This window comes from Uranotaenia lowii, chromosome 2 (assembly GCF_029784155.1).
Source record: "Uranotaenia lowii strain MFRU-FL chromosome 2, ASM2978415v1, whole genome shotgun sequence".
Taxonomy (NCBI): Eukaryota; Metazoa; Arthropoda; class Insecta; order Diptera; family Culicidae; genus Uranotaenia; species Uranotaenia lowii.
Window position 1 is genome coordinate 191,392,882 of NC_073692.1, and position 12,743 is coordinate 191,405,624.

A 12,743-nucleotide genomic window follows, 5' to 3' on the forward strand; every position below is an offset into this window, starting at 1 on the left:
TTTGTCCTCAATTATAGAATCGGACTATTAAAAAATCTATAATTTTCTTGCAGTGCAATTGTTTCATAATGTGAAGCAACACTCATTAAGGGCAACAACCGTCAATCGGAACGCCATCCAATTCAAATCAATTGCTTTAATAATCGGACCCCATTATGTCACCCATAATTAGTGATGGTCTCCCACGTACAGTTCCACACGAAAAAAAAAGACAATCCGCTAGCAGTCCATGGGACTCGGGTAACAAAGCGTTTTTACATGACGTACAAATTACCCCAATTATATTTACCGTATGAAAACGACAAAGTTTTTCCTCGAGGACATTTCCGGCGTCCCGGGACCCATTGTCGTAGTCGTTGGGACAAAAACATATCTCTTCAAACGGAGCTGCTCGGGTCTTCGGAAGCAACAGGGACACAGGACACAGCTTAATTAAATCACTCCAGAATCGATAAATCATTTAGTCGACCAGGTTTGAGGAATGGGGAAAAAAGTATGTGTACGTTTATTCTAATCACGTCCGAACATATGTTCCCATTAGCGTCAACATTTAGCCGCATTTTTCCGGACCCGGGGGTTGTTCCAGTCAAACGACGATGTTGTGGAAGCCCCCGGAACGATGTCGATGTCGTTTGCGTGGCCACTAATGAGACATGAGCCTCTTATCGGATTGGATTTATCTGTATCGCCCAGTTAGGGCGACCCAATTGTTGTGCTCAGAGTCGAAAGTCAGAAATCGGCAAATGACAATCGGCAATTTTGTGTCGAAAAACGAAAATCTGAAGGCGAAAGTTTAAATTTTAAAGTCGAAAACCCAAAATCTAAAATCGAAAATCGAACATCGAAAATATAAATTTGAAGTCGATAGTCAATAGTCATTAAATAAAATTCGAAAATTTTAAATTCAATTATGACTCGAATGTCAAAAACCGAAAGTCGAAAGTCAATAATTTTAAATAGAAAGCAGATGGTCAATAGTTGGCAACTAAAAGTAAAAAAAAAATATTTTCTGGGAACCTTATCTAATATACAGGACTTAATCGTCCTCATTCCCATCAGTAGAAGCAACGACAGCAAAAAGATGCTAACATAGTTAAGTACCCACTAAATTACCGCCTATGATTATTATAACAAGAATAACAGCAACAACAAATCGTAAAGCACCGACAACTGACCATAATAAGGAGAAGTGGGGTGGAAAAGGGAGCAAATCCTTGATGTGGTAGCTAGTCTCTGGTGTCCGGCAAACATGTGCCGTCCGTAAATTATTTCTTACGAGATAATTAAAGGGCAGTGCTGTTGAGCGAGGGCGAAAATTTCCCAGCACACGTTAGCATCACCATTAGGGTGTGAGTGTCTGGGAAATTAAAAGCTACATCAACGGTAAAACACCTTCTTCTACAAATCGATGAAAAACTGCCCTGGAAAGATCTAATTTCCAATAACTTAGGGATTTCTAGTCAAGTTTTTAATGGTGCGGTTCTTCTATAAGTCATAATTTTTGGTCCTTCGAGCCGGATCGTATTAAAAATTTCAATTCAAAGTGTGAATAAACACTTCAGCTGTATCTCTTTGTGATTGATTTGATAACATTCTTAGATATGTTCAATAACTTGACAGTAGGAATTCGTGTTGAGAGTAGATGTTGCAAAAAAAAAACATCAATAGTCGAAATTGCAAATATGAAAGTCGAATTTTAGAAATCGAATGTTGAACATTGATTAGGAAGTAGTGTTCAAATTCAAAATTAAAAACTCGAAGGTCGAATGTCAAAAGTAGAACGTTGAACGTCGAAAGTTTAAAATCAACCCCGAAAGTCGAAAGTCGAAAGTCGAATGCCGAAAAACGAAAGTCCAAAGTAGAAAGTCCAGGGTTCAAAATTAAAATTCGAAAGTCAGATACCTAAAGTCGATAGTAGAAATTCACAAGTCGAATGTCGAAAGTCGAAGGTGAAAGTTGAAAGTCGAAAATTGAAAGTCGAAGGCTGAAAGTCGAAAGCCGAAAGTGGAAAGTCAAATGTCGAAAGTTGAAAGACGATAAACGAAAGCCGAAAGTAAAAAGTCGAAAGTCGAAAATTAAAAATCGCAAATCGAAACACCAAGTTCAAATATCGAATGTCGAAAGTCGATATTCGGAAGTCGAGAGTCAAAAATCAAATGCCAAAAGTCGAAAGTCGAAAGTTGAAAGTCGAAAGTCGGACGTTGAAAGTCAATAGTCGAAAGTCGAAAGTCGAAAGTCGAAAGTCGAAAGTCGAAAGTCGAAAGTAGAAATAAGAAAGTAGAAAATCGAAAGTCGGAAATAAAAAGTCGAATGTCAAAATCTTAATTCTTAAGTCAGGTTGAAAGTCTTAAGTCGTATATAACAGGCGGTATGTCGAAAGTCGATAGTCGTAAGCCTAAAATCGAAAGTTGACAGTCGGAAGCCGAAAGTCGAAAGTCGAAAATTGAATGTCGAAAGTCGAAAGGCGAAGTCGAAATTCTTAAAGTCAAAAGTCGGAAGTCGAAAGTCGAATGTCGAATGTAGAATGTCGAAAGTTGAAAGTCAAAAGTCGAAAATCGAATGTCGAAAGTAAAATGTCGAAAGTCGAAAGTCGAAAGTTAAAAGTCGAAAGTCGAAAGTCGAAATTCGAAAGTCGAAAGTCGTTAGTCGAAAGTCGAAAGTCGATAGTCAAATGTTAAAAGTCGATAGTCAAATGTCAAAAGTCGAAATTCGGCAGTTGACAGTCAAATGTCGAAAATCGAAAGTCGAAAGTCGAAAGTCGAAAGTGGAAAGTTGAAAGTCGAAAGTCGAAAGTCGAAAGACGAACGTCTAAAGTCAAAAATCTAAGTCGAAGTCGAAATTCGAAAAACGAAATTCGAAATTCGAAAGTCGAAATTCGAAAGTCGAAAGCCGGAAGTCGAAAGTCGAAAGTCGAATGTCAAGAGTCGAAAATCGAAAGTTGAAAGTCAAAAGTCGGAAGCTTAAAGTCGAAAGTCGAAAGTCGTAAGTCGCAAGTCGCAAGTCGAAAGTCGCAAGTCGAAAGTCGAAAGTCGAAAGTCGAAAGTCGAAAGTCGAAAGTCGAAAGTCGAAAGTCGAAAGTGGAAAGTCAAAAGTCGGAGGTCGAAGGTCGAAAGTCCAAAGTCAAAGTTGAAAGTCGAAAGTCGAATGTAGAATGTCGATTGTTAAATGTCGAAAGTCAAAAACTCGAACGTTGAAAGTTGAAAGTCGAAAGACGAAAGGCGAAAGTCGATAGTCGAAAGTCGAAAATCGAAAGTCCAAAGGCGAAGGTCGAAAGTCGAAGTCGAAGTCGAAAGAGCCTAAAACCGATACTCAAAAGTCGAAAGTTGAAAATCGAAAGTCGAAAGTTGAAAGTCGAAAGTCTAAAGTCGAAAGTCAAAAGTCGAACTTCAAAACTCTAAAGACGAGTTCGAAAATCGAAATTTGAAAGTCAAAAGCTTAAGAAAGAAAGTCTCAAGTCAAAATGAAAAACAATAGTCGAAAGTCGGAATCTTTAGCCGATAGTCGAAGGTTGAAAGACGGAAGTAGTAAGTCGAAAGTCGAATGACGAAAATCGAAAGTCGAAAGTCGAAAGTCGAATGTCGAAAGTCGAAAGTCGAAAGTCGAAAGTCGAAAGTCGAAAGTCGAAAGTCGAAAGTCGAAAGTCGAAAGTCGAAAGTCGAAACTCGAAAGTCGAAAGTCGAAAGTCAAAAGTCGAAAGTGGAAAGTCAAAAGCCGAAAGTCGAAAACCAATAGTCTTAAGTCGAAAGTCGAAAGTTGAAAGTAAAAAAAAAAGCCATGTATCGAAAGTTGAAGTCCGAAGCCTAAAGTCGAAAGTCGAAAGTAATTGAATGTAAAAAATCTAAAGCCATATATCGAAAGTCGTCTGTTGGAAGTCGAAGGTCGAAAGTCTTAGGTCAAAAGTTGGAAAGTCAAAAGTTGAAAGTCGATAATCGAAAATCAAAAATCGAAAATCGAAAGTCGAATGTCGAAAGTCAAATGTGGAAAGTCGAATGTCGAAAGTCGAAAGTCGAATGCCGAAATTCGAAAGTCGAAACTTGAAAGTCGAAAACCAAAAGTCGAAAATCGAAAGTAGAAAGTTGAAAGTCGGAAGTCAAATGTTGAAAGTCGAAAGTCGAAAGGCGGAGGACGAAAGTTGAAAGTTTGAAAATTAAAATCAAAAGTCGAAAGTTGGAAAATTAAAATCGAAAGTCGAAAGTGGAAAGTCGAAAATCTTAAGTTGGAAAATGAAAGTCGAAAATCGAAACCCGACAATCGGATGTGGAAAGTGGAAAATCTAAATTCGAAAGTTAAATACCGGAAGTCGAAAGTTGAAAGTCTAAAGTTGAAAGTCGAAAGTCAAAAGTCGACAGTTGAGAGTCGAAGTCGAAAGTCAAAAGTCGGAAGTCGAAAGTTGATAGTCGAAAGTCGAAAGTCGGAAGTCAAAAGTCGAATGTCGAAAGTCGAAAGTCGAAAGTTGAAAGTCGAAAGTCGAAAGAAGAAAGTTGAAAAATGAAAAACGAAAATCTAAACTTGAAACCCGACAATCGAATGTGGAAAGTCGAAAATCGAAATCCGAAAGTTAAATATCGAAAGTAGAAAGTCAAAAGTTGAAAGTCGAAAGTCAAAAGTCGAAGTCGAAAGTCGAAAGTCGAAAACCGAAAGTCGTAAATCAAAGAACGAAAGTTAAAAGTCGAATGTCAAAATTCGAAAGTCGGAAGTTAGCAAGCTTAAGTTGAAAGTCGGAAGTCGTTAGTAGAAAGTCAAAAGTCGAAAATCGAAAGTCGAAGTCAGAGTCAGAAGTGAGCAGTTAGAAGTCAGATGTTTGAAGTCAGAAGTAAGAAGTCAGAATACATAAGTCAGAAATCATGAGGAAGAAGTCAGAGTTCAGAAGTAAAAAGTGAAAAGTCAGAAGTCAGAAGCCAGAAATCAGAAATCAGAAGTCAGAAGTCAGAATTCAGAAGTCAGAAGTAAGAAGTCAGTTGTCAGAATTCAGAAGTCAGTTGGAAGACAGAACTCAGCAGTCAGATGTCAGAAGTCAGAAGTCAGAAGTCAGAAGTCAAAAGTCAAAAGTGAAAAGCCAGAAGTCAAAAGTCGGAAGTCAGAAGTCAGAAATCAGAAGTCTGAAGTCAGTAATCAGAAGTCAGAAATCAGAAGTCAGCAGTCAGAAGTCTGAAGTCAGCAATCAGAAGTCAGAAATCAGAAGTCAGCAGTCAAATGTCAGAAGTCAAAAGTAAGAAGTCAAAAGTCAGCAGTCAGAAGGCAGACGTCAGAAGTCAAAAGTTAGAAGTAAGAAGTCAGAAGTCATAAGTCAGAAGTTAGAAGTCAGAAGTCACAAGTAAGAAGTCAGCTGTTAGTAGTCAGAAATCAGAAGTCAGAAGTCAAAAGTCAAAAGTTAAAAGTCAGAAGTCGGAAGTCAGAAGTCAGAAGTTAGTAATCAGAAGTCAGTAATCAGAAGTCAGAAATAAGAAGTCAGAAGTCAGAAGTCAGAAGGTAGAAGTTCGAAGTTAGAAGTCAGTAGTCAAAAGTCTGAAGTCTGAAGTCTGAAGTCTGAAGTTTGAAGTCAGAAGCCAGATGTCAGAAGTCTGAAGTAAGAAGTTTAAAGTTTATAGTCAGATGTTAGAAGAAATAAATCAAAATACGATAGTAAGTCAAAGAAGTCCAAAGTCAAAATTCAGAGGTGAGAAGTCAGAAGTCAGAAATCAGAAATCAGAAGTCAGAAGTTAGAATTCTGAAGTCAACAGTTTTCAATCTGAAGTCTGAAGTTTGAAGTTTGAAGTTTAAAGTCAGATGTTAGAAGGAATAAGCCAAAAACCAATATTGAGAAGTCAGAAGATATTTTGACAGGATTTTCTTGAGGAGAGTTAAGAATAACTTTTTGATTCCATCGCCTATTAATCTGAAAAAAAATTCTGTAAATACTATAAAGTATCGAGTTGGCCATGCCAAAAGTGACTCGAACTCAAAAACAAAATCTCTCAATTTTCCCTCAAAATGCCTATTGTAAAATCCGTAGATGAAGCAAACACCAAAGAGACGTTTAGTCTTGCGAAAGTACTCTTCGGTGAAGATAAACTCGAGGAAGGTAAGTAAATTTTTGTTCCAATCAAAACTCCTGAAAAACAGTTCTTCGAATTTTTTCAAAGAGGAGACCCCAGAAGCTTCGCCCAGATTGTCGTTCGCTGAGAAACCTGTCGATGCGGCCAAAACGTCAAAATCCTCACCGCCGGTGAGTCGAACTGCTTCGGATCTTGGAAGGCATCACTCGGTGCGAATATCCCGGCCTTCCTTGGTCTTCCGGAACGAGGCAATGGTGCAAAGTTTGCGCAAAATCAGCCAGGCTTTCCGGGCAGGTTCTTCGCTGTCCAGTTCTGAGGTGAGTTTTTTTTTTAAATCCATCGGATTTACAGTACTTTTAGTTTCGATTTTTGTTAAACCTTAGTCTGAATTCTTCGGCAATGATTCTCCGGAAGTGTTGGAAAAGTTGAAAATTCGTCACGCTGAGGTAACGGAGAGATTCAATAAGGCTTTGGCTCACGTCCGAGATCGAATTGTCCATCACGGGTCGGTTGCCGTGGATTTCAAAAACCGTCAAAAGGGTGGCGGAAGAGTCGAACCATTAGTTAAACAGATAGATGTCGCTAGGCAAACCCTGTCCCGGCAACGGCTCAAGTTGATCGCCGTTTACTTGGAGCTTGAACAGCTGAAAATCCGAGACGCAGCCCTGGATGAAATGATCAAGCACATCCGGCTGGAGGAGCTGCACGATCTGCAGGTCGAAGTAGCTCGAACAGGAGAAAAGATTGACGAAATTTCAAAGTCGATGACCCGAGCAAAGAAACAGTACGAAAACGACATTTCGAAGGCCGCTCACGTCAGAGAAAAGTGGTACTCAGTGCAAAACAGAATCCTTGGGAAGCTTGATGACTTGAAAGAAGTTCAGATGCAAATAGAAGACGAAAGGCAACGCCTGTGTCAGCTTCTCCGGAAGAAGCAAAGCTTGAGGACAGAAAATTTGCGACTTAAGAAAAATAGCAGGATCATGAACAATAAACCGCTGTTGAAGAGATACGATGAAGTTGTTGAGCAGGTATTTGAATACACTATAAAGTAAAATATCTTAAATTTGACTTCAGTTTTGGGACTTCAGAGTTCGGATTTCAGAATTCGAACTTCTGACTTTCGACATTTAACTTTCGAATTTTGACTTTCGATTTTCGACATTTGGCTTTCGTCTTTTGACTACGGTTTTCGACTCTTGACTTCCGAATTTCAACTTTCGACTTTCGAATTTCGACTATTTATTGCCAAGATCAAAATTAAAAGTAAAAAATCTTTTACTATCGATTTTCCAATTCCGAATTTCCCAAATCCATATTTCAAAATCTAAATTCATAATTTGAAACTTTGAATCTCGAATTTCTTATTTTAAATCCCAAATCAAAACAAAATTTTACTGAAATTGAGAATTGTGGTACGAAGATAGAGAATTAGGTATAGAAAATTGAAAGTTGAGAATTTAGAATCCAGACCTAAGATTTGAATTGGGAATTAAAACTGAAAATAAATAATTCAGATTAAAAATTCAAAAATTCGATATTAACAATGAACTTATTATATTAAAGTTTTCCTAACCTTAAACATTAGATTTCTTTCAAAAGGTGTGTTAATCTTAGAAATTTCAGCACTTTAATTTCTCTAGCGGCATCGTAGGATAGTAAAGAGCTGATATCCAAATAATATAATAAATCTAATCGAATTGAGAGTTGAGGATTGAGAATTGAGAATGAAAAGGTAAAAATGGAGAATTTATATCTGAGAACTAAGAATTGAGAATTTAAATTGAGTACTGGGAATAAAGTATTCAAGATAAAGATAAGAATTGAGAATATAGAACTAAAAATTGAGAATAGAGAATTGAGAATTGAGAATTGAGAATAAGAATTGAAAATTGAAAATTTAGAATTTAGAATTTGAGAATTGAAAGTTGAGAATTGAGAATTGAGAATTGAGAAAAGGGAATTGAGAATCAAGAGTTGAGTATTGAGAATTGAGAATTGAGAATTGAGAATTGAGTATTGAGAACTGAGAATTGAGAATTGAGAATTGAGAATTGAGAATTGAGAATTGAGAATTGAGAATTGACTATTGAGAATTGAGAATTGAGAATTGAGAATTTAGAATTGAGAATTGAGAATTGAAAGTTGAGAATTGGAAATTGAGAATTGAGAATTGATAACTGAGAATTGAGAATTGAGAATTGAGAATTGAGAATTGAGAATTGAGAATTGAGAATTGAGAATTGGGAATTGAGAATTGAGGATTGAGAACTGAGAGTTGAGAATTGAGAATTAAAATTTGAGGTTTGAGAATTGAGAATTGAGAATTGGGAATTGAGAATTGTTAATTGAGAATTGAGAATTGAGAATTGGGAATTGAGATTTGACTATTGAGGATTTAGAAGTGAGAAATAATAAATGAAAAATATTGAGGATTGAGAACTGAGAATTGAGAATTGGGAATTGAGAATTGAGAACTGAGATTTGAGAACTGAGATCTCAGAACTGAAATTTTAAAACTGAAAATTGAGAATTGAGAAATGAGAATTGAGAAATGAGAATTGAGAATTGAAAATTGAGAATTTAAAATTGAGAATTCAGAATTTAAAATTGAGAATTGAGAATTGAGAATTGATAATTGAGAATTAAGAATTGAGGATTGAGAATTGAGAACTGAGATTTGAGACTCGATAATTGCGGATTGTGTATTGAGAACTGAGATTTGAGAACTGAGAACTAAGAGTTTGGAATTGAGAATTGAAAAAAAATGAGTATTGAGAATTGAGAAATGAGAATTGAGAATTGAGAACTGCGATTTGAGCATTGGGGATTTAGAATTGAGAAGTGACAATTGAGAATTGACAATAAAGAAGAGAATTGAAAATTGGGAATAGAGTATTGAGCATTGAGATTTGACAATCGACAAATGACAATTAAGAACATAGAATTGAGAATCGGGTATTGAGATTTGACAATTGACCATTGTCAATTAAGATTAGAGAATTGAGAATTGAGAATTGAGATTTGAGTATTGGGAATTGAAAATTTGAATCGAGAATTTAAAATTGAAAATGAAGAATTGAGAATTGTGAAATTTAGAATTGAGGATTGAGGATAGAGAATTGAGAACTGAGATTTAAGAACTGAGTATTGAGGATTAAAAATTGAGAACTGAGAACTGAGAACTGAGAATTGAGAATTGAAAAAATTTGAAAATTCAGATATGAGAATTGAGAGTTGAAAATTGAGAATTGAGAATAGAGGATTGAGAATTGAGAATTGAGAATTGAGAATTGAGATTTGACAATTGACAATTGACAATAGACTATTAAGAACTAAGAATTGAGAATTGGGAATAGAATATTGAGCATTGAGATTTGACATTTGACAATTGACAATTAAGAACATAGAATTGAGATTTGGGTATTGAGATTTGACAATTGACAATTGACAATCAAAGTTTAAGAATTATGATTTGAGAGTTGAGAATTGAGAATTGAGATATGAGAATTGAGATATGAGAATTGAGATTTGAGAATTGAGAATTGAGAATTTAGAATAGAGAATTTAAAATTGAGAATTGAGAATTGATAATTGAGACTTGAGAATTGAGAATTGAGAATTGTGAATTTGGAATAGATGATTGAGGATTGAGAATTGAGAAATTAGATTGGAGAACTGAGAACTGAAAATTGAGAATTGAGAATTGAAAAAAATTGAGAATTGAGAATTGAGAATAGAGAGTTGAGAATTGAGAATTAAGAATAGAGGATTAAGAATTGAGAATTGAGAATTGAGATTTGACAATTGATAATTGGCAATCGACAATAGACAATTAAGAACTAAGAATTGAGAATTGGGAATAGAGAATGGAGCATTGCGATTTGACAATTGACAATTGACAATTAAGAACTTAGAATTGAGAATTTGGACTTGAGATCTGACGATTGACAATTAAGATTCGAGAATTGAGAATAGAGAAATGAGAAATGAGAATCGAGGATTGAGAATTAAGAATTGAGAATTGAGAATTTAGAATTGAGAATTTAAAATTGAAAATTGAGAATCGAGAATCAAGAATCGAGAATTGAGAATCGAGAATCGAGAATTGAGAATTGAAAATTCAGAATTGAGAATTGAGGATTGAGAATGGAGAATTAAGAATTAAGAATTGAGAATTGAGAATTAAGAAGTGGGAGTTGAGAACTGAGAACTTAGAGTTGAGAACTGAGAATTGAGAGTTGAGAATTGAGAATGGAGAATTGAGAATGAAGATTCAAAATAAATTGAAAGAGATAAATGTAGAGAAATTTGTATGCAAACTTCCATTGAAAAGTACAATACATTTTTTTTCTCTTACAGACAATTAAAATCAAGCAATGTACTCACAAATTCAGGAGAATCCACAAAACTATATTTTTAAAATCGATTTCCCAGTAACAGTAAGACCTCGTCAACTTCCAATAGCAGAAATCCAAACAAACGAAGCCCGGGAAAAGTTAATCAATCAATCTCAAGTCCTCAATCAAAGCGTTTTCATTGACTGTTTCGCTTTATCTTAATTAATCCATCTTTTGGAAATTTTCTTCGAATGACGTGGACGTGCAGCTCAATCTGGTATTGTTCCTGAAGAGTGAGCTGTAATCTTTTGTTTGATTTCGATTCCTTCCGGATGGTCTCGATGTTGAAGAACTGAAGCTATAAAGTCATTCAGACTATGAGGAAAATTTCACGGGATTGATAGGGGTGTTTTGGCGTAGCAGAATAGAGCAATCGAGTCGAGGGTGGGTTTGATTATATCAAAGATTTGGTTGGTCTTTTTAAATGTTTCAGATTGATTATAATTGATCAAATGAATCACGAAACTTCTCTATCTTTCTGATTCAAAATTACGGAGGATTTTTGTTATCATTTATTATTAAAAGACACCAGGAGACCGACATTTTTTCCATCTGACTAGAAATGAAACGTTATTTGATGAAAACCGTGGGATGTTGACGGTAACTATCCGAGGGAAAATAAATAAAATAAAATAAATCCGGAAAACGCTCATCCTCCTGAGCTTGGAGTCGTCGCTTTCTTTTTATTTATTTTATTTTATGCTTTCCTTTTCTCCACTCGACTAGCTGATGCACATTAGCGCAGCACAAGTAGACTCGCTTCCCCTGTCTTGTTTCCATTCGAGAAGTATCGGAGGAGACAAAAGCGCACCCATACTTTTGCAGTGCAAATGGAAAACCGATGGGAGAAAGTCTGGAAGATAAAATACATTCATCCCCCCTTACCCGGTGTTGTTTCTTATCCCCCCCATTCCATTTCCGAAGCAATGCCCCATTCGCAACATCTGCTCTCCAGTAAAATCCATCACATTTCCCCCTCCCTCAAGAAAATTTTGCCCGGAATAAGAAGTACACAGAAGAACAAACGATCGGCGGAATATTTTGCTGGAACGATGAAAGTTGCATTTGAAAATCGAACCCGGGAAAAATTCATCCCTCCAAGGGACTATCGCTTATTTCCGTCCGGATTGGAAAATTCTTGGCACTTCCGGTTTTTTATTTGTGAAATCATTAAAACGGAACATTCGTAGAAAGGAAATGAAAAACGTTGTCATTTTGAAAGCGAAAATCAATAATTTTTATTTCCTATTTTAGTTCATTGTTCCTTGTTATTGTTTCCGTGTTCCTTGTTCTTTGTTCCTTTAATGCATAATTAGATAGACAATATATTTCGATCTTCAAACTCAGAATCACTCTTAAAAACATTCAAAGCTCAAGCTCAAAGAAGAAGGAAACTGCCCGGTTCAATTTGTTCCTCATTCAGCGCATTTTTTTTTCATCTATTACTTTTTACGTATCTATGAGTGGAAACGTCAGTTTTTTCTATACTTCTTCCTTCCTTCCACATGAAACCCTCAAAAAAATGGCTCTGTGGGTTCTAATTTCGTTTCCCCGATGGCTGCCCGGTAGGTTCCGCTAGATCTTCTCTTCCCAACAACACAAAACTGAAGAACCATCAGAGCTAAGCAAAAATAATGATAATCAGGTTCGATGGCTTTCCGGTTTCGGGCCACCAAGGCGAAGAAAAATGCAACCCAGCATCTCGCCACCCACACTCAAAAGCAACAAAATAGAATCAAAACCCCTGAACAAATACAACCAAAGAAGGAGTTCTGACGGTTTCCGAGATTCTGTTCTCATTTAAAGGAACTCCTTCTCTCTGTGTTGCCATATTTTGTGCATCTCTTAGTTTTTTTTTATTTTGTGAAACCAAGAAAACCGGGAAGAAATAAAAATCGGTGAAAAGCATAATTTCTCATCCTTCCGAAATGAGAGTGGCTGTGAGGTAGATTTTTTTCATTATTTTCCCCGTGGATGGTGTGGTGTTACTTTTTTTTTCATTTCTGGCGAACTTCACCTTCCACCATCTGAGGGGGTGGTTGCGCACCAATACACTTTTCCTCCACATCCAACCCGAGATGATTTTTTTAAGGTTTACCAAGCTTATTGCTTATTTATAATGTATTGCTTTCCTCTAGCATCTTTGTTTCTGTTAGGATTGTTCAGTGGGATACTAACATTTGTTTTTTTTTATTGCAAGAAATTTACGTTGAATTTTTAATCATTTGACTCATTTATCAATGAAGTTCAGAAATGCTTAAATTTCAATAGATTGAAATCTGCGTAAGTCTTTTACTTTTGACCTTGG

The 12,743-nt window shown here is 36.1% G+C and overlaps 1 protein-coding gene across 1 annotated transcript; it reads left to right on the forward strand.

Annotated features, from left to right (window-relative positions):
• The first annotated feature begins 5,897 nt into the window (after positions 1-5,897).
• LOC129744915 (uncharacterized) lies at positions 5,898-11,042 on the forward strand. Its single transcript, XM_055737672.1, has 4 exons — positions 5,898-6,061; positions 6,123-6,352; positions 6,419-7,066; positions 10,398-11,042. The coding sequence occupies exons 1-4, from the start codon at positions 5,971-5,973 to the stop codon at positions 10,473-10,475; spliced, it is 1,047 nt and encodes a 348-aa protein (XP_055593647.1). The 5' UTR covers positions 5,898-5,970; the 3' UTR covers positions 10,476-11,042.
• Positions 11,043-12,743: the final 1,701 nt, after the last annotated feature.